Here is a 21,902-nt window from a genome sequence, read left to right as displayed (position 1 = left end):
CATATTATCGTTGAAGAGTTGGAGTTGAGAAATGATTTTGGAACAACATTTATAAGTGATCAACAAAAGGTACAATTATCTCTATTGTGCTCTTTTTTGTTTTGATATTTTTATTTTCATGACTGAAAATTTGTGTTCGATTCCATATGTGTTTGTAGACTTTTGAATGTAGTAAGGGAATTAACTCATCTTGCCATATAAACTAGCAGTAAGGGAAATGATTTTTAGCACAAAATCTGTGCAAGGCATGTTTATTGCAATTGAAAAAAATCACACAATGGTGCTACATTAAAGAACTTTTTTTTTTTTGAAAAGTAGTTTAGGAACACATACATGGATGAGTTTAAACTAGCATTACAAGAGATGGAGAAAGAAGATGCAGCAGTGTATGTAGACTTCATGGATAGGGATCCCCAAAAAATTTATAAGGCCTTCATTACTCCTGATTCAGTTTGTGATATGATTCTTAACAATGTGAGTGAAACCTTTAATAGTTATTTACTCAATGCAAGAGGTAAACACGTGATCTGTATGTTGGAAAAGATTAGAACATCTCTTATGGAGATACAATATAGAAAATGCGAGGAGGTTAAGGGTAATACAAATATGAGATACCTTGTGTCCAAGTATTAGAACTAAACTTGAAAAGTTGAATTATGATAGTCAACGTTGCATCACACATCCTGCATTAGGGGGTAAATTTGAGGTTGCAAAGTTTGCAGATTGCTTTTTGATTGATGTTAGTAGTAGGTCGTGTAGTTGTAGGCAGTGGGATATAACATGAATCCATTGTTCATGGATGTGCTGTAATTAATTTTCTGAAAGAAGACATAGCCAAATTTGATGATACTACTCTATGGCTAAGTATAAAAATGCTTATAGATTTGGGATCCCACCATTGAATGGTGAGTTGACGTGGCCTATAGTAGGTGATTTTCCAGTTAAACCATCTTCAATGAAGAAGATTCCCAGGTAGTCCCAAGCTCAAAAAAGTTGTTTACATGACATGCCAACGATGTGGGCAGCAGGGGCATAATATCAGAGGATGTAAAAATGCTCCTGTTAATAAACCTCCTAAAATACAAGTTATTTCAGTTTTTTCAATTCTTATTTATTTAGTTACATTAGTATGAACTAAAACATTTTAACTATTTTATCTTAGGGAAAAAGAGGATGACCTCATCAAGTTCGATGCCATGAACTAGAGAAGCCCTCAGACAAGAACGAGTCACTACTAGTAAATGAGTTGGTGTCATAATGTGCGAGACTGAAAACATATACATGAGGATGTCGTCCAAAGAAAATCCTTCACTTGTGAATCAACATACACAAGAAAAGAAGAAACTTGTCAACGTAGGTTCAAGTTCCAAAAGCTTTGTGGCAACTCAAAAGAGTCAAAATTGATGAAGCAAAATATTCACTTTTTTGTTGATAAGCTGCTTATCGATATGAGCTTGAACTTTTATCATTGTTAAGCTAATCAATTTTGTATGCTATTGTGACAAAGATATTTTTGTGAGTTAATGTAGTTTTGGATTTCCATCGATCTCTTTTTTCTTCATATGTCCTTTTAGGAGTCGTGACTCGAATTTGCAATCTCTCTTTAATAAATTTTGTTGGTCTGGAACCTGTTTGGTTTATACATGCTCGGATAATTTGCTGGTCTCATGTTTATGTTGTAAAATGGTTCCACCAGAATAGGCGATGCTCGATTACCTACTTGTGTTGTCATTTTAATGTAATCCAAGAAGTTGTGGATTACATTCAAATGGCTTATCGTGCCTAGGTGGAGACTGTATACGACATGTTGCTGATGCATAAACATAATACTAAACATGTAGATGCACTCATAAGCATAGAACTTCATTAACCGTCATTCATTCATTAGCTAACCACCTCATAAATCTAGAGAACAATGTCAAGATTAATATCGAAATAAAAATAATTAGAAGATACTTATCTTAGAACTTCATCCGAACACCAACATCATCCAACTTAACATACACTACACAAGCATATCAACTCCAATTGCAGTGCACAAAACTACAAATTTCATCACCATGTTTTTTTTGTTTACATTCTTAATAACTAATTGTAATTCCTCAGCGTGAATATGTAGGGGTGAGCAGATTTTCAGAAAAATCGAAGACCGAACCGAACCGAAAATATTTCGGTTAAAATGATTCGGATAATTCGATTTTTTTGGACTATTCGGTTTTCTGGGAACAAATTTCAAAAATTCGGTTTTCGGTCGGTTTGGTTTTTTTAAAACCGAACCGACCGAAAAAACCGAAATATATATTTATATATTTATGTATTATATATTATTTATATTTTAACACCACACTTATTCATTTAATGGGAACATTCGAAAAGTGTTGCTGTTGTTCTTGTTGCTGTTGTTCTTTAAGTGTTGCTGCTGTTCTTGTTGTTGCTGTTCAGATTTTGCTGCTGTTCCTGTTGCTGCTGTTTTTGTTGTTGTTCATTTTCAGATTTTGCTGCTATTCTTGTTGCTTGGAAATTGGAATAGCTCGTTGCTGCAAGAATTTGTTTATCCTAAATTGTTGTGAACAATTGAAGCATTTTTGTCTATTTCTATTGTTATTTGTTTAGTGATCTTTAACAATTTCCTGAAGATTGAATTGTCTAAGTTTATATGAAACTGATTCAGTTTATTTCTACTGTTTTTGTTTTTTTATATTGGTTTTGCTGCGAAATTTATTTTATGTAAATTGATTAGGAATAACAGATTAGTGGTTAGTTTTTGAAATATATATTTTGGATTGAATTTTAAAAAAAATTCGAAAAAACCATAAAAACCGAATTAATAAATTGGTTATTTCGGATGTTTCGGTTTTTGATTTTAACGGTAAATCAGTTTGGTTCGGTTGAAATTTAATACTTTTGGTTATTTCGGTTCGGTTTTTTTCCCAGTCAAAATCGACCGGAAAAACCGAATACTCACTCCTATGAATATGTGCTTCTTCAATCTAAGTTTTTCATTGAGAACACCCTCCATCATTCTTTTGAATTTTAGTTGTTCTTCATAGTTGTCTCTTTCAATCTTTAACTTCTGAAAACAAACAAGTTTGGAGATAGACTCAGATCAGTCCATCAAAGAATTTGCAATCATCAAACTACAAATCAACAACAAAAAATAATCAAATTCCATTACAATAGATTTCAAGTTTGCACACAAAATTTAGTTATTGATGCAATTAATGAGGTTTCTGTCACAAGGTTCCACATGGAAAAATAATTACTAATACATTCACCTTTCAAAATCAAGATCTGATCATGATTTGAAATAACCGCAAATTCACGAAATTGGGGCGAATTATTCATCTTAATCTATCAAAAATCATTATCGTGCATAGATCAAGGATTAGAAAAGGTAATCTTGAACCTCAAAGAGAGAAATCTTCAAATTCCATTTGAATTCGTTGACACATTCTAATTAGTTAAATCATTTTGAACAATAGATCTTCAAATTCCCTCGTAAATTTCACTAGATGATTCATTCGTCCAAAATCACTCTCTTCTCAATTTTTTTTTTTTAAAATTCAAGCAGAATGATGTAGAGGGAATTGTAAGTAACCCATACGAAATTCAAACGACCTCACACAAATTAACCCATACAAAATAACTATAAAATCAACTCATACAAAGTTCAATTATACGAAAATCATCATGCCTTCCAATTTGGACAATGATAGTACCGCCATCCAGGATTAGCATTGGACTTCGACGTCAACATCTCGGCTTGCCACCTATGGTTACAAACCACATCCATATTCGAACCTCAACAAGAAATGGACTTAACAGGAATACGACATTGGAACTAAACCGTAAATCCTACGATCTTCAGTTTAATGGAAGAAGAAGATCAAACTAAAGATCAAGAAGAAGACAACATTCAACCCTCCAGAAACCTTTATACGATTTTTAGGTTTAGTGTTTTGCTAATCTTCTCAAAACGACATTGTTTTGAGAATTCTTATGCGACTCCGTTTCTTAAGCTCCGGTGAATACACGAAGACTCTTAAATTTTGGTGAAACTCTAAACATGGTAAAATTACTACAATATTAAAGTTCATGTATTTTTTTTACTCATTTCAGAGTTCATGTGCAAAACTAAACTACCCCCAAAGTTGGTGTATTTAGATGCTAATAACCCAAAACTAAATGCATTGTGAGGGTCAAAATATCCCACAGCAAGTAAGTGAGTTGTTTCGATAGTGAATGAGCCTTTTGGTTTCAGTCCCCATCAAAATGTTGTCCTTTATCCCTTATAGGTGAGGTGAGTATTCCATCACACTCAAAAGAAAGAAATAGTGGTCGAATTTTAGGCTCGTCCCATGAGCAGTCTTCAGCAATCAGTTCACTTATCTTCATATTTTTCACCTTTTATTTGACTTTTTCAAAGACTCTCCCTTCTTTCAACCCCATCACCCATTTATCACCAACCACATTATGGAACTACCATCTCATACTCTCTATCTCGCACCCTTTTGCAGTAAGGAACTTCCAACAATCGACCTCCACACGAATAAGCATCCAGGTTTTAGCATTGTCCCTAAAATATATTCATCTTTGAAATATTTAGCTCTGAATGCATAGGAAACCAACGCATTAGGATTCTTAATTATGCTCACGAGTTGGTTAAAGATCTTATATCGCTAAAACCCATTCCTTCTTCATCTTTTGTCTTACATAAGGCTTGCCATTTTGCCCAATGCATACTTCACTTATTTTCTTTATCACCCCACCAAAATCCTGCATACAGCTCACGAATGTCCTCATATATAGAATCTAGGAGTTTGAAACTTAGGTCAGGATAGCTTGGATGACCGTCTCGATAAGGACTTCTTTACCTCCCACTAAAAAATCCTTTAGATTCTATCCCAAAATCTTGTTTTGAACTCTTTCTTTAATGTACCCGATTTGGATACGCTTTTTTCTCATGGAGAAGGTCGGCAAGCCTAGATACATTTGCGACCCATTCTATTATCCTCTTAGAGCAAGGTACGCATCACAACCTTTGTACTAGTGCTAAAATAGATGGTCGATTTGTCGAAGTTTATACGCTGCCCCCAAACCTTTTCGTATGTATCGACACCCTTTTGATCATCTTTGTTCTATTTTTTCCGACTTTGAAGAAAATTATATTATTTTCATAAAGAACAAATGAGTGATGCTCCATCTTCAAGATAATCTGTAATTTAGTAATTGTCCCTCAACCTCACCTTCGGGAAAAGGGAATTAAAACTTTGAGCACAATGCACCAAGCGGAAGGGGTACAAGGTCCCCGTAATATAATTAAAAATTTCAGAATCGGACATTCGATGAGAAAATCATATACACATATGAAATTAATATAAATGTATGTTGTTCATTTCTAATTATTTTAACCATTACAAATTTATTTGTATATATTCACATGAAATTAATATAAAGTTGTTTTGTGTGCACATGAAAATAAAGGGACCTCAATTACCAATACCTATAAGGGGTTTCTAAGGGACCTCAATTACCAATACTTGTAAGTGGTTTTTAGTTTTTTATTAATTATTAGTACGACTTTTCGTGTGATGCACGAGTCACAACATATCAATTTTAAAATTATGTAAAAATGTCAAAATATCATCATTTTTGAGTTGGATTAATTGGTAAGAAAAAATAATTTATGTTAATTTAAATATTAGTATTTGATTTGAAATAGTATATAATAACAATATTATAACTCAACGAGTATAATAACATCAAAAAGAGCATAATGTTAAAAAAGTGACATTTTGAACAATCATAACTTATTTGTTTGAAATTCAATTTTTATAATTTTTTACATCAAATCAAAGATCTTGTCATGATCTTTAATTTAACATCCATATTGAATAGATATAGATTCTCAACTTAGTTAGTATGCTACAATATTAAATTTAATGAGTATAGTACAATAATAATTAAATCATAAATAAAAGGTAGAACATATTTCATTTCTAATATATATAAATCTCCATCTAAATTACATTTAATTGAGAAAATATAATAGCAAATAAGTTTATATAAATAAAAAAATAAATAATTTATAGATAAACATAACTACAAGAAAAAAAAATAAACCATAAGAAATTATATTCATTACACACACACACACACACACACACACACACATATATATATATAACTAATTATTCATCTATAAATTATAGTATTAAAATTAATATAAATTCTACATTTTCAAATGTTATTTTTAAATTAAAGAGTCCAAAAATAAATAAATGTAATATCTCTTCTTAGTTGCATTCAAATATTATTATAATTAAAATATATATAAATAATAAAAACAAAAAATGATAGTATCTAATAAAAATATAGAAAATGAAATATAATTAATATAAAAAAGAAAATAAGAGAAAAGAATTGGATCTTCACAGAATGATGAAGAAAATAAAAGGTTTTTAGAATTTTAATGAAGAGATAGAAAATAAAATATTTTAATTATTTTTATTGGTTATTTGTTTTAAATTTATTTTTTTATTTTTTATACTATATTAAAAATCTTGTCACGAATTTAAATTTAAGATGCATACTGAATATGTTTTCATGAATTAACTTTGACAATCTTTAGAAAATGATATTGAAAAAAAGAGAAAATTTCTGGAAAATTTGAGAGAGATAGAGCGGAGATAGAGATTATTATACTACTCCCTCTGTTCACGAAATATTGTCATAATTTGCCATTTTGATCCGTCCATAAAATATTTTCCTAATCTATTTTTAGTAAAATCTGTGGGTCCCTTTCTGCACTTCTAAGTTCTAACATGTGGACCCCATTCTTCAATTCACTAATTTAATTAACTTTTTCCACTTTTCTCCATTTGTGGGTCTCTTTCTCAACTAACTAAGTAAGCAATACAAATTTTCTTAAAGAACTCGTGCCTCCCTCTCTTAGGACAACATAAAATTTCTTGTTCATTTAAATTTTAACCTCTGGGTATTATTTTTCTTGAATTTTTCAGACGTGTGCTCAATATAAAATTTCTTGTTCATTTAAATTTTAACCTTATTTCAGCCCCCAAAGAATATAACAAATGAACGAATTGTCGATGAATATTTTACTTATTATGTTGGGCCAATTTGTTCACCAATTGGGCTTTTCATGTCTACGTGGGCCATACTGATTAAAAGAACGAGTAGGCCCAAATTCAGCTTAACTGGATCGGCACAGTTTAAAGGACGTGTTTGTCCATCTAAATATCCAAAATACATTCTCAAAATTACTTTGAACTTCTAGTCATGTATGTACCCATCGATATTGGGTTTAGATCATTCTTCTACCTTTTTAATACAATAATTGGTTGTTTATGGAATTATGAGTCACCGTCTCTAAAGGTTAATTGCATATAAATTTGAACATTCAAAAAAAATTATTTTGGATATAAATTTTAATTTTTTTATTAAAATTATTCAATTATTATATTATTCTTTTTGCATACTCATTTATTTTTCGGTCAAACTTTAGACCCGAAACGACATCGTTTCCATTATACTATACAATACAACGTTGATTCTACTTTTTCATGCGGTCATATTATACCACACGAGTATATTTATACCATATCACCATGACAAAAAATTGAACGAGTATGTAAAATAAGAAAAAATTAATAATTAAATAATTTAATAAAATTTTAAAATTTATGTACCAAATAAAAATTTATTAAAAAATTCAATAATTTATAAACAATTAACATCAACCAGTACTCTCGCTTGATGCGTAACATGACATTCGTCTACAAATATTTATACTTTACTTATATTTTAAGGAAAATATATGATATGGTCTCATTGTAACAACACTTACGATCTTACAGACACTGGATGCGACACATTGATATTTCGAGATAAAAAAAACTGTGACTCGAGACATTTTTGTGACATTATCTAAATGTTGTTTCTTAATAGATTACGATTTAGCCAATGAAGTTTAGCTAAAGCGATAAATCGTAATGGATTGGTGGTTGTCTTAGTTCAGCCTACGCCAATGTTTTGGTCAACGGATCCCCTTCGGGGGAGTTCCAGTTGGAGAGGGGGCTCAGGCAAGGCGATCCCTTCTCGCCCTTCCTCTTCCTGATCGTCGCCAAAGGTATTAATCTACTCACTATGAGGGCTGTTCAGAGGGATCTTTTGGTGCCGTTCAAATTTGGTAATGGCGAGATTTGCATTTCGCATTTGCAGTTTGTGGATGATATGATTTTTGCAGCATCTAATGATAAGGAAAATGCATGGGCTTTCAAGTGTATACTCCACTTGTTTGAGATGCTTTCGGGGCTCTCGGTTAACTTCGATAAATGCTGCATCTTCGGCATTGGTATGGAACCACAGTTGGGCAAAGAAATTGCAGCCATGCCCAAGTGTAGATGGGACGAATTCCCCGTTAAATATCTTGGTATTAACGTCGGTAGCAGTCATTACCAAGCCTCGGAATGGGAGTACGTTGTTGAAAAGGTGAAGAGGAAAATAAGAGGATGGAAAAACCGAAAATTCTCTTTTGCCGGTAGACTCACCCTCCTCCGTTCCATCCTCTTAGCAACTCCGATTTATCAATTATCCTTTTCCAAGGCGCCAAAGAGAGTGATCGCTGAACTAAGATCATATCTTGCCAAGTTTCTTTGGAGTGGGGATTTCGTGGAGAGAAAGATCCACTGGATTAAGTGGAAGGACTTGTGCGTTGAAACAAGCCGAGGAGGATTGGGAATTAAGGATTTTGGGTGGTTCAATCTCGCTTTGTTGGCAAAATGGACTTGGAAATTTTTGGTGGATAAAGATGCTCTTTGGGCTAGAGTGATCAAGCTCCGACATTGAGATATTCGATGGGATGGCAGCGGTTTTACTTCAGCGGGGCGGAGGGAGTTGTCACCAGGATGGTGGAAAAATATTATTGGTATCTGCCGGGGGGAGGGTGGAACATGGTTCAGAGAAAATGTGGAGATCTCGGTTGGCGAAGGTGATCAGGTTCTGTTTTGGCACGATGCATGGATTGGGGAGCAACCTCTTAAGGAGGCCTTCCCCAGACTTTTTTCGCTTAAGTACACAACAAGAGGGTATTATTAAAAATTTGGGGGTTTGGAGTGGAGGTTTGTGGCACTAGAATCTCGAGTGGTCCCGACCTCTCCTGGAAAGAGAACTGACTTCGGTTCATAGCTTGAAATTGGTAATTGAGAACGCCCGATTAAGAGAAGGTCAGAGGGATGGATGGCATTGGAAAGCATCCCAATGCGGTACTTATACTGTAAAGTCGGCATACAGAGAAATCTGCTCTAGGGATCCCAATCATTCTCCCCACGGGGAGGAGTTCGCCTGGCTGCCGATTTGGAAGGCTCCGGTTCCGCTTAAGGTGATCACCACAGTCTGGAGAGCTTTGCGTGATAGATTGCCTACTTGCGATAATCTTGTTAAGAGGCAGCTGGATATTCATGGCAGCGATTTGATCTGTGCCCACTGCAATTCGGGCGACGAGTCAGTGGAGCATATCTTCTCAACTTGTGGTTCTTCCGCGGAGCTGTGGAAGGGTTTGCTGCGTTGGTTTGGGAAAGAGTCAGCTCTCCCTACTAAGTTGAAAGATCATCTTCTTGCTTTTACAAACCTGGGTACTAAACAAGATGTCCAGTTCCTCCTTGGGGTTTGGATGTGCACGATTTGGAGTATTTGGAGAGGGCGTAATAACTGCAAGTTCAATCTTGGAACTTGGAACATCGACAAGCTGCTAAAGGAGTTAAAACGCGGACCTGGAGTTGGATGACGGTGTTCGCGCCGTCGGGCGCTCAGTCTGATTTCAAACGCTGGTTTGCTGTTGTGAGCCTTCATGGCTAACCTCGTGTATCTCTTCTTCTTCGTGTTGTCAGATTAGCTCTCCATTTTCTTTTTGCTGTTTTGGCGTGCTGTTTGTTTTCTTTGGTACCTCTGGTACCGCTTTTACTTTAATAATAATTTTTTTCCTGATAAAAAAAAAAAAAACTCAAAGGCTTTGTGAGAGATCTTGGATTCAATTCCATCTGCGAGCGGTGTAAATTTTTCCACTTTTGTGTGGGTAGTGATTCCGTGCGAGTTGCTTATTTGATTATATTTAGATACGTCTTGCAACTCTAATTCAAAAAAAAAAATTATAAAGAGCACATGTAAGAAATTAAAATATGAATCCATTTTTAAAAATATGTTGCGATTTAAACATTAGGATAATTATGATAAATGTCTCAACTGTTGGGACAATATCCTATATTTTCCCATTAATTTATCATTAATTTGATATGCACACTAGTAAATTTGGAATGTGTTTTCTTAAAAAACAAAATGGAATGTGAGATAGTCACAAAGCAAGTATACGCTAGATCTAACCACACATCAAGGAGTATTAGAGATTTTTTTACAGAATAAATTTTGAATTTGGAGGCACATCTATATGCATGTCCTAACAACATTACCTTTTAATGTGTAAATTTCGTAAGGTGGTTGTAAAGTTGAATGTGTTGTACCTACTCCTAACGTGATCATGTCTTAAAATTTGTAACTCATTAAGACATTAGCTTATGAAGTTGTTGCATTGTCAATGAGCATTGATCTATTCTCACACACAAAATCAAATAAATAACCAAATGTCAATTTTTCAAAATTCGATTTTTAGACAATTTGAGGTGATGGTGATGTTACTACGAAATTTCATTCTGCAGAAGTTGAAAGTCTTGAGTCAATTGAGACTAGAATTTGAAATTTGATTAAATTCGAGTATTTGGTAACAAAATATTGTGTGAGGACATCTCGTATTTAATCAAAAGATAATACTTATATCCGAATATAGACGTTTATGATAACCTTATAATTTTTCTGGTATTTGAATTCAAATACGACTATACAAGTATCATCTTTGTCATTTTTTTTTTGAATTCGACATGTGAATAAATAAAGGTACAATATTTTTTAAATTGATAGGTCCTAATTATAATTAAATAATTTTTATAATTGATCAACTTTAAATATGGAGGTCCCAAGAATTATGGTTATAGAGTTAGTGGTTGACATATACGGTCCACAATGGGCAATTCCAAGAATGCACATCCACATATAAAAGACATGGTAGCCCATAATATAATTCTAAAACATTTATTTTATATCAATTATGAGTATGGTGTGTGTATGGTATACCTTGTTGTGAATTTACATTACAAAATAAAATAAGGATTAGTGGCCCAAAGCTACCATAAATTTAAATTCACTAAAAAACAAAGAGTAAAATTAAAGAGTTTTTTCATAAACATAATCATCACAAGTGGAAGATAAGTGTTATTACTATTGCTTTATGGCCAACTTACAGAAGGCCATAATGATATAGATCTTTCCAACTTTTGAGGATGTGAATTTTGATTAAATTAATTCTCCATTAATTAGTTGTTGCTATTTTTTTGGATAGTTGGAGCTCCATAGTCCAAATCGTGGGTGTAAATATCATATAATATCTTGCTCTAGAATGCATTGGTGAAATTTAAATCCGTCACATTTTATTCTTGAAAACTAACATTTTAATTCACCACAAGAGACAATTAGATACATTTGTTTGTGGCATTGATTATTAGAATAACGTTAGGGTATTGTGATATTTAACATAGAAGTTTAGTACATTTGGTGTTTTCATTGAACTAGCATTTGCATCCCGTGTAATGCACGAAAAATAATTTTATATTCTATGTTTATATAAAATTGATAAGGACCCATTTATCATATTTATAAATGTAATAAAATTAATTTTAACTAAATATATTTGAGTTGAATATTGAAAGTTTAAAAATATTAAGAAAAATTCACAATAATAAAAATTGATATTATGAAAAGGCAAAAAAGATATAAGTAAAAAAAATGAAAATAAACATAAAAATAAAAAAGAAATGAAAAATAGATTTATTAAAAAAAAGACGAGAGAGGAGAGATAATGTTTTAAAATTTTAATCTTTAAATAAATACAAGTTTTACATTTTGGTGAAACGAGAAACCAACACCTAAACTAGAAAGCAGTAAACGACACCAGATTTACGTGGTTCGGTCAAGAAGACCTACGTCCACGGGGGTTTTGGGGGTTTTTCACTATGATCGAGAGAGTGTTTTACAGTTTACAAGAGATGAATGAAGAAAATGAGATGATCCTTCTAACCCACTACTAAGTCTCTATTTATAAGCATGTAAATAAGCCTTAGGGCCTCAAGCCCATTCCCTAAGATAATTGGGCTTAAGCCCCTTTAATACATTGACCTTAGTCTGAGTCGCCTATGCTTGCTTGACTACGCCAGAAGCTCTTATTATTTCTTTTATTATCCCAAATCTCCAATTAAACCTGCACTGGTTAGCTTAATAATAATACTAATACTAATCATAAGCATAAATAGAAATGTTCCCATTATATAGTGCACAACGCTGGTGCATATTTCAGTCCTCATCACATTTTAAATCAAACATTTACATAAAATATATCAAATTAAAGTTCTTATTGTAATCATTAATTTGATATGCATATTAAATATTTTATAATTAGTCGAATTTCATAATTTTAGAAAGAAATAAAACGAAACAAAAAAAGATAAAGAAAAGAAAAGAAAAAGAAAAAATATAGTTTACAAATAAACTTTTAATTTTATTATAACTACAAAATTGCCACCTAATTTTGAAATTGATTTCCAATTAAAAGTTACTTTTTTAATATAGTATAGTTATACATTATTTATTTCTTTAAAAAATGTTATTCTAACAATATGTGTATAGTTTGTGCTTGTCAAAATCCAGTACCCATCAAACATATTAGGACCAAAATCCACACCATCCCCAACCCATCATGTTGGCCGCCCCACAAATATTTTCTAAGATAACCCACAAATTAATTCTTGAAATACAATTGCACTATAATATTATAACCATATAAATTAGACATTTATCATTTTACATATAATAAGCGAGTATAGTATAAAAATAAGGGTAAATATTATACTAAATTTTAAATTATATTCATTTTTATCAAAAATGTCCTAAACTTTAAGAAATGTTTTTAAAAATTTCAAATTATTAGGTTTGTATCAAAGATGTCTTGTGTCTATTTTTCGGTCTCCTAAATCATGACGTGATTCGCCGGATGCCACCATATAATTTATATTTTATTGTTTTAAATGACATCATATTATTTTGTGTCACGTCTGTTGATCCAAATCGCGTTGAAGGTCAGTTTATCCAATATCGATTTAATTTTTTTAAATGATATGACATAAAATAACGTGATTTTATGCTATGTCATTTACAAAAATAAGATCTAAAATATACAGTGACATCCGATGAACCACGTTACGATTTCAGTGAACGAAAAAATGGATGCGGGATATTTTCGATACAAACCTAATAGTTTAGAATTTTTAAAAATATTTCTTATAATTTAGAATATTTTTAATAAAGTGAGTATAATTTGAGGTTTGATATCATATTTAATTTAAAAATAAATGTCATGTTACCCTCTTACGATATGATATAATAGAGTGCAAAAATTTTGTAGGCCACTAACTTATGACGCTTTGCAAAACTAGGCCACATTTTTCCGGGCTTGCAAATTTGGGCCATTTATTATTAATTTCGGCGTAAGTGAGCCACATTTGGACCCGATCGGACTATTTTGCATGTGAGACGTGCGTGACTTCACAGCTGGAGCCCGAACGCTGATGTGGAGTTTTATTTCATTCTTTTATTTGGCATATTTATATACATGTAAAAATAAATCATAAAATAACACATAATTCAAAAACACAAATAAAAACTGAATTAAAAAATGTTTTAAAAATGCACAAATAATTGTCTTTGCCTGACGACACATCAGAGGGTCGAAATTAAATTGTAGGAATGTATATATGTTCCTTAAGATATCCTAATGCACCGTATAAAAAAATATAATACATAATATATATGTTCCTCAAGATAACAATAATTATTTATTTATTTATAAAAAGACATCTTATACTATATAATAGGAAAATATTAATTTTCTCTTCTACATGACAATCTAAAATCTCACTATTTGATTTTTTTTTCTTTCTCAAATTTCTTTTATTTACACCCATTCTCATTATATACATTCTCAAATGTGTTAATGGTGCGAAATATGCGAAATGAATAGTGAAAATCAAATGTTAGCCACCAATTTAATTGAGTTCAAATTTTTTTGTAGGTCACTAAATTAGAGAGTTTTGCAAAATTATGCTACCTTTTTTTCGGGCTTGTAAATTTGGGCAATTTTATTATTAATTTTGGCGTAAGTGAGCCACATTATAGTCCAATCGGCTCACTTACGCCGAAATTAATAATAAATGACCCAAATTTGCAAACTCGAAAAAATGTGATCTAATTTTGCAAAATGCCCTAATTTAGTGGCGTACAAAAATTTTGAACTCTACATACTGTCTAGACGAAATATATTTTATTGATACCGGATCATCATATAAACCCAAAAGGACCAATAATTAGGTACATGGATTGATTTTATTTTACACAATCTTTTTTTATGTTAGTATTTTATAAAATTAAGGTGGAATTAATAATTGCTGAAATGTCATAAAGTGTATTGAGGGTGGCCTTGTCGGATTTTGGACAAGCCTTATGTTGGAAATGCTCACTATTCTACCCAACATATGGTCTCACCAAATTTAATGATACTATACTACTGTATAAGTCTATGGAAAAGGATTGATAGTTAAATGGAAATTTATTGAATTTTTTGATACCATAAATATGTAGACACGTTTGCGATTTTTTCCCCGTAAAATTATACTGATCATTATGTGCGAGAACGACCGCGCGCGTTTACTTCTTCACACCAAAAAAGAAATTCGTGACCACATTTTTTTTATATATAAATTTACAATATTAAATAAAGAAATTAAAAGGTCGCTTCACAAAAAACTCGAACCCAAAACTTTTGAACTTACACATTAATTCCTTATTACTTGGCCAACACATGAGTCAAAACTTCAAATTTCACAATGTTCTTACGCTCATTTGGTTTGTGCATAATAGTACAAAAGCAGGATTGACTTTAAAGAAAACGGTCATTGAGAACTAGTTCAAATAATAAAGTTTAGATACTTAAATATTCTTTTTTATAAAAAGTACTGAGTTTAATTATGTTTATGTCATATAGTAATGTAGAGATGTAGTGGTATAGAGGTCTTGCTTGCTTGCTTGCGGTGTAGTAACTTATTTGATTTATATATCTATACCTCATGAAATTTACGGTTTTGGTTTCAATTCCACTTACGTCATGCGGTATAGTAGTGTAGAGGTCTCAGCTGCGTGCAATGTAGTTTTTTTTTATTTTTTTTGTGGTGTAGAGGTGCATACGATGTAGTTTCCCACATTTGTGTGGTGTAGAGGTCCCGCCTGCGTGCAATGTAATGACTTATTTGATTATATATTTATACCTCGTGTAATGCAAGGTCATGGGTCCAATTCTGTTTGCGTGGTGTATAATATAGGTCCCGTCTGCGTGCGATGTAGTTTTTCACCTTTGTGTGGTATAGAGCTGTAAATGTGTGTGCGATGTAGTTTCCCATTTTTATGTAGTGTAGAGGTGTAAAGATGTACAGATCCCATCTGGATACGATGCAATGACTTAGTTGATTATATATCTATACCTCGTGTAATTCAAAAAACTCGTAAATAAAATTATTCAAAATTCTAATAAAATTTGATCTACACAATTCAAGTTTTGTATGGTTAATTTGATCCATTCAATAGTAAAAGAAGTTAATATTTCAATCGCAGTTTTAGAAATGTGAGGAAGCCTACAAACATAAACTGCAACAATAATTTTTCGATTGTATATTAATTTTTCTTGAATATACTGAGAAATGCCACGATTTAATTCGATAGATGATTTTTTTTTTCTATAAAATAATGAGGAGAAAGATTTTAGGGCCCAAAATTCCTGGCTGAATTGAATTCAGAATTCTCATAATATCAAAAATGAAATATGATTTGAGTAGGCCTTTTCAAATTAAATTCTGCGGCAAAAATGAATAGTCGACGAAAGCAATCAAACAGTGTGTGTATGATGTGTGTTTATAGAATTTCAAAGAGTTAAAGCATGACTCTCAAGAAAACCCTACGTTAATCCCATGTCCGCCGCCATGAACTTTTCGGCCGCCAATTTTGCTCTGGTAACCAAACAGCCCGCTGTTCCTAAAATCTCTTCCAACTTCAACCAACCTTCAAGGGAGAAACCTGTTCAAATAGCTTCCAGATCTCCGTCGCCCACCCATAATTCGACTAGGGTTTTGACAGTTGCCAATAACGCCAATGATGCGGTTCCTGTTGTTGATGACCCCAAACCTTCCTACGCGGCAATCATGGGACAAAGAAAGAGTGAACCAGCGATCCCTGCGCACAACTTTTCGGCTCTAAAACCTGATACTCAGGGAGACATCGCCTCCTTTTCCATCCCTTTGACGTTATATCAAAAACAAGTTTCGGAATTCTCACATGCCATCATTGGAAGAGTGCTGCTCAAGAAAGGTGAAAAACCTAAACCTTGTGAGGTTTTGAAACAGGAACTACATACGACTTGGCAAATCCAGAACCCTTGGAGACTCATCCCCATGGGCAAAGGGTTCTTCACCATGAAGTTTTCTGCGGCGGAGGACAAGGCCAGAGTTCGAAAGCAGTTATTATGAGAGATTTCTTCATGTTCGATTCGTATACGTGAATGGTCCAAAATTTTTGATCCTTACAGGGAAATCTCGTCTCTATGTCATATATGGGTGAGAATCTATTACTTGCCAGTTGAATGTTGGCACCCCGAAATTATTGTAGGCATTGCGAGGTATTTAGGTCTACCTATCAAAATTGATAGTAGCTCTGCTAAAGGTGAGTTTGGCCACTATGCTAGAGTTCTCGTGGAAGTTGACCTTGCTCTACCTCTGCATGAAACTTTGTTAGTTCATTGTGATGAAGGCTCATTTTACGTTGAATTTAGTTATGAGCAGCTCCCGTTATTTTGCTCTAAATGTCGCATCACGGGACATTCGTTGGATAAATGCAAAAAGGCCACTACTAATCAGGAAAAGGGTAAAGCTTCTTCTGAGGGAAAGATGGAAAACAAGAGTAAGGAAAATGAGGTTCGGACACACCTTGTATCTGATGTTGTTAAGCCACAATGGGTGGCAAAACACGACGATATTCTTACAGATAATCGTTTTCACAAACTGACTATGGAGGAAACTGATCCGAAAGGCAACAATATCTATGGGCCTATGGCCCTGACTTATTAGCTTCAGTCTTGGTTAATCTGGATGATGAGGAGGTGAATAAAATCGAAGAAAACTTGGAGAAGCATCACGAAGAGCAAATGGGCTCCGATCTTTCATCTTCGGAGGAGGAGGATGTGGAAACTATCTTTGATGAGAAAGAGGAAAATAATAACAGATTGGACAACAGTAGTCCTTTATGTCTTTCGGCTGGTAACAAGAAAGGAGTTGAGGATGCCGAATGTAGGAGTCCGTCTACGAACGGGGACAAAAATATCTTGGAAAAATCACGGGAAATGACGGAAAGCACCTACCCCAATCAGGATGAGACAAGGAAGAAATGTGACACTGGGAATGGACATCAGGATCATACCGAGAACTCGGGAGGAGACAACTTTTTACAAATAATTCGCAGCACTCCTTCTGGCAAGGAGACGGAGCAACAAAAAAAGCGAGGAAGACCACCAAAAAATGAGAAAAGAAAACCAATGAATGATAGTGGTATAAAGGGGCGTCTTCGAAAAAATGATCAGAAGATAAGCTCTCAAATGATGGACTACATTAACCAGAAATTATCTTCGTCGATTGCGGCAGGTCATCAACCTCGAGACTATACTATCGTGAATGCTGGGAATCCGAGTGCGCGTTCGATGCACAATGTTTCAACACAGAGTTGGGCTGATGAAGTGGAGGGCTTGGGCCGATCCACTCAATGATTTTTCTTTTATGAATTTGTTGGTTTGGAACGTTCGGGGTCTCTCGGACGAATCTAAACTTATGCTCAAGGAGCATTGCCGTTCTTTCTCTCCGATGATTGTGGGTTTAGTGGAGCCTAAGAGGAGATTTCATAAGGTCGAAGATTCTTTCTGGCGTTCGTTGAACTTGGTTCCGTGTCACCAGAATATTAGAAATCAAAAGCGTTCGAATATTTGGATTTTTGTGCATCCTGATGTTTCTACTAGTCTTGTTTTTTCTTCTGAGCAGTTGGTTGTTGTGAATTATCGTTGGACGCGTTACAGGTTTTCGGTGGCGATTGTTCATGGTTCAAATGATTATATACAACGGCGTCAACTTTGGAATGACATCCTTAGCTTGAATACGAATCCTATCATTGTAGCTGGTGATTTTAATGCTGTTAAGGGCGCTCATGAGCGTAGCAGTGACTGTCTTCCAAATGCGGCGTCTTGTCAGGACTTTTGTGAGTTTATCTCGAGCTCTAGATTGATTGAATCTCCGACGGTGGGTCTCAAGTTTACGTGGTCTGGTCGGAAATTCATGCCTTCTCATGTGGAGTCTCTTCTTGATAGGGTGCTTTATTCAGACAACTTTGCTGCTTTTTGGAGTTCTTGTTTTACTCAAAATCTCCCTCGCATTACTTCGGACCATTCTCCGATTGTCTTACGGTGTATTAATACTCAGCAAGGTGGTCCAAGATTCTTTAAATTCCAACATATGTGGACTATGCTCTTTCCAGGATTTGGTGCGTCAATCTTGGATGAAGGAGGTTCATACTCGCTGCCCCATTTATCTGGTAATGGTTAAGCTTAAACGTTTGAGAGAGGAGCTAAAAACCTGGAATAAGACGGTTTTTGGTAACGTTAATAGCATGATCTCGGACGCCCAACAAGAGTTGTTGGAAATTCAGAATCAGATTGCTACTTCTGGTTACACTTCGACGCTTTTTGATCAAGAAGTTAAGCTGCAGGCTAAAGTCGGTTCGGCATTGGCCAGAAAAAATGCCTTGCTTCAGCAAAAGTGTAGAGTCATTTGGCTCAAGACGGGGATCGTAACTCTGCTTTCTTTCATGCTATGTTGAAGTATAAGAAGAAACCTCATATCATTTCTCATTTGTCAATTCAGGGAGACCCAGAATATGACCAGGATCGTATCAGCCAACATATTGTTGAGTATTTTTCCACGCTGTTTGAAGATGAGTCGCACGATCAACTGGACTTTGGTTTGCTTGAGGCGGTTCTTGATCCAGTCATCACCAATGACCAGAATCAGATGCTGGTACGTATTCCCACTGAAGAAGAGATCACGGCGGCGGTGTTTGGTCTGGATTCGAATAGCTCTTCAGGGCCCGATGGGTTTCCAGGGAAATTTTTTCAGAATTGTTGGGCGATTATCAAAGGTGATATCTGGGAGGCTGTGAGTACGTTTTTTAGGAAATCTTATTTGCCGACTGGTTGCAACTTTAGCACTATGGTTTTGCTGCCAAAAAAAGGATGTTGTGAGCACTGTAGCAGATCTTCGGCCTATTGTGCTCTCCAACTTTTTCTTCAAAATTATCTCTAAGATCTTGGCTAGTCGGTTAGGGGAGGTTGCCTCTGTTTCGGTCAGCCGTAACCAATTTGGTTTTATTAGTGGTAGGTCAATCCATGACTGTATCACGTTAGGTTCTGAAGGTGTTAACTGTATGAAGAGAACTAGTGGAGGTGTGAATATGGCTTGTAAAATCGACATCAAAAAAGCGTTTGACACTTTGAGATGGGATTTCTTGCTTTCGGTGCTTAAGGTGAGCGGTTATGATGGTACTTTTATTCGCTGGATTGAGATCATTTTGCATTCTGCTCGCCTCTCTATTCTTTATAATGGCCGCCTGCATGGGTATTTTTCCTGCTCTCGTGGTGTAAGGCAGGGAGACCCTTTATCTCCTATTCTCTTTGGGATTGCCGAGGATTTCCTCAGTGTTCTTTTCAAAAATTGTGTCACCTCTAGTCATCTCTCCCCTATGGTCATGAGCAGGGAAAATCCTTTTCCGACTCATTTGTTTTACGCAGATGATATTTTAGTGTTTTGTAAGGCGTCGGTCCGTAATGCTGAGACGATTAAACACATTTTGGAGTTTTACGGTTCCTTATCTGGCCAGATATGTAGCTCTCAGAAATCCTATATTTATTTTTTGAATAGGGTTACCACCCCTCTTCGTCGTGCTATTGGTCATATTATAAACTTCCCGATTGGCAACTTCCCTTTTATTTATCTTGGTGTGCCGCTTTTCGTGGGCAAGGTTAGAGCCTCCTATTTGAGAAGCATCCATGATCGTATTATTAATAAATTCTCGACTTGGAGGGGTCGGCACCTTTCCATGGCGGGTAGGATTTGTCTTGTTAAATCTGTGATTCAGAGTTCTCTTACGCACTCTATGATGGTTTACCGATGGCCTAAATCTCTCATCAAGGAGTTGGATGGTTGTTGTCGCAACTTTATTTGGACTGGAGATACTAAAAAAGCGCCTTCGTGCCCGGTGGCTTGGGCTAGGGTCTGCGCTATTAAAGAGGAAGGTGGTTTGGGTATCCGTTCGTTCTCTTTGATGAATAAATGCTTCCTCATGAAACGAGCTTGGAATATTATCGGGGGTCAGGATTTTGGGATGGAAATCATGAGAAAACGCTATCTCACGAAGTTTGGGCAGGTGAAGCTGCTAACTGCGCCTTCCTCGGTTTGGATTGGTTTGCGTCAGGAGATTTCCCCGTTGATTAATGATTCTTATTGCTGTCTCGGGAACGGGGCTGATACCAACTTCTGGACAGACGATTGGATTGGTTATCAGATCGCTCGAAAGTGTGGAGTGCCACATTATGCTATGGAGTTTTTGAATTACTCTGTGGCGGACTATTTTTATGACGGTATTTGGCATTTCACTAGCAGTTTTATTGAGAATTTTCTGAACGTTGTTTGTGATATTTTGTTGATTCCCATTGGTGATGATGATGATATTAGGCTGTGGAAGCCGTCTCTTCATGGGAAAGTCACCGCTGCCTTGGCTTTTGCTCATCACTGTCATCATTTTCCTAAGGTGAGATGGGGTTCTTGGCTTTGGGAAAGCTTTATTCCTACTCGGCGTTCGTTGGTTGTTTGGCGTATTTTACATAATAGACTCCCAACTGTTGATAGACTTATTAAACAGGGCATGATCACGCCGAATGTTTGTCCTTTTTGTCTCTCTGATGAGGAGACTATCTCTCACATTTTCTGGACTTGTGCTCGTGTTCGACCAATCTGGCAGGAGTTACTTCAATGGTTTAATATGTCTCATATGTTGCATGATCCAGATATTGGTAGTGTCCTGGTGGACTCTTGGCAGAGTGATTTCAGTTCGCAAGTTGAAGCTTATTGGAAGGCTGGGGTCATTAATCTTATTTGGTTTCTTTGGAGACAAAGAAATCTTTGTATCTTTGAAGATGACAGTTGGGATTACAGGCAGACTATCAAGTTCATTAGAGTGTCTTTCCTTGAGATTGAGCAGAATTTCACTAAGATTGGGCACATGAAGAACACCTGGGATGATCTTCGTATTTTGAGAAACATTGGCATTAAGGGGCGAGCGGCTCCTCCACCGGATTTTATCAACGTCTACTAGTGGCCGCCGTCGGGAGATTGGATTAAGGTTAATACCAATGGTTCGGCTCTTGGAACTCCGGGAAAGATTGCTGCGGGTGGTGTGTTCCGGGATAAATTTAGTATGGTTCGTGGATGCTTTCACATTAATGGTGGGATTGGTTATGCTTTTGAAGCAGAACTTTTAGCTGTCATTACCGCTCTTCGTCTTGCTCATGATCGTAATTGGCACTATCT

At 35.0% G+C, this 21,902-nt stretch overlaps 2 protein-coding genes across 2 annotated transcripts; both read left to right on the top strand.

The window, feature by feature from the left end:
* The first annotated feature begins 8,881 nt into the window (after positions 1 to 8,881).
* On the top strand, positions 8,882 to 9,805 carry LOC131007848 (uncharacterized). The gene is made up of 2 exons (XM_057934764.1): positions 8,882 to 9,010; positions 9,155 to 9,805. Exons 1-2 carry the CDS (start codon positions 8,882 to 8,884, stop codon positions 9,803 to 9,805), a joined length of 780 nt encoding a protein of 259 aa, XP_057790747.1.
* A 6,388-nt stretch (positions 9,806 to 16,193) lies between these two features.
* LOC131007841 (uncharacterized) lies at positions 16,194 to 21,687 on the top strand. The gene is made up of 7 exons (XM_057934758.1): positions 16,194 to 16,738; positions 16,808 to 17,307; positions 17,352 to 17,980; positions 18,306 to 18,629; positions 18,796 to 19,107; positions 19,182 to 19,472; positions 19,549 to 21,687. The coding sequence occupies exons 1-7, from the start codon at positions 16,194 to 16,196 to the stop codon at positions 21,685 to 21,687; spliced, it is 4,740 nt and encodes a 1,579-aa protein (XP_057790741.1).
* Positions 21,688 to 21,902: the final 215 nt, after the last annotated feature.

The sequence above is a fragment of the Salvia miltiorrhiza genome, chromosome 1, assembly GCF_028751815.1.
Source record: "Salvia miltiorrhiza cultivar Shanhuang (shh) chromosome 1, IMPLAD_Smil_shh, whole genome shotgun sequence".
Classification (NCBI taxonomy): Eukaryota; Viridiplantae; Streptophyta; class Magnoliopsida; order Lamiales; family Lamiaceae; genus Salvia; species Salvia miltiorrhiza.
Note: the sequence above shows the minus strand (reverse complement) of the source record. Positions and strands in the feature narration are given on the sequence as shown.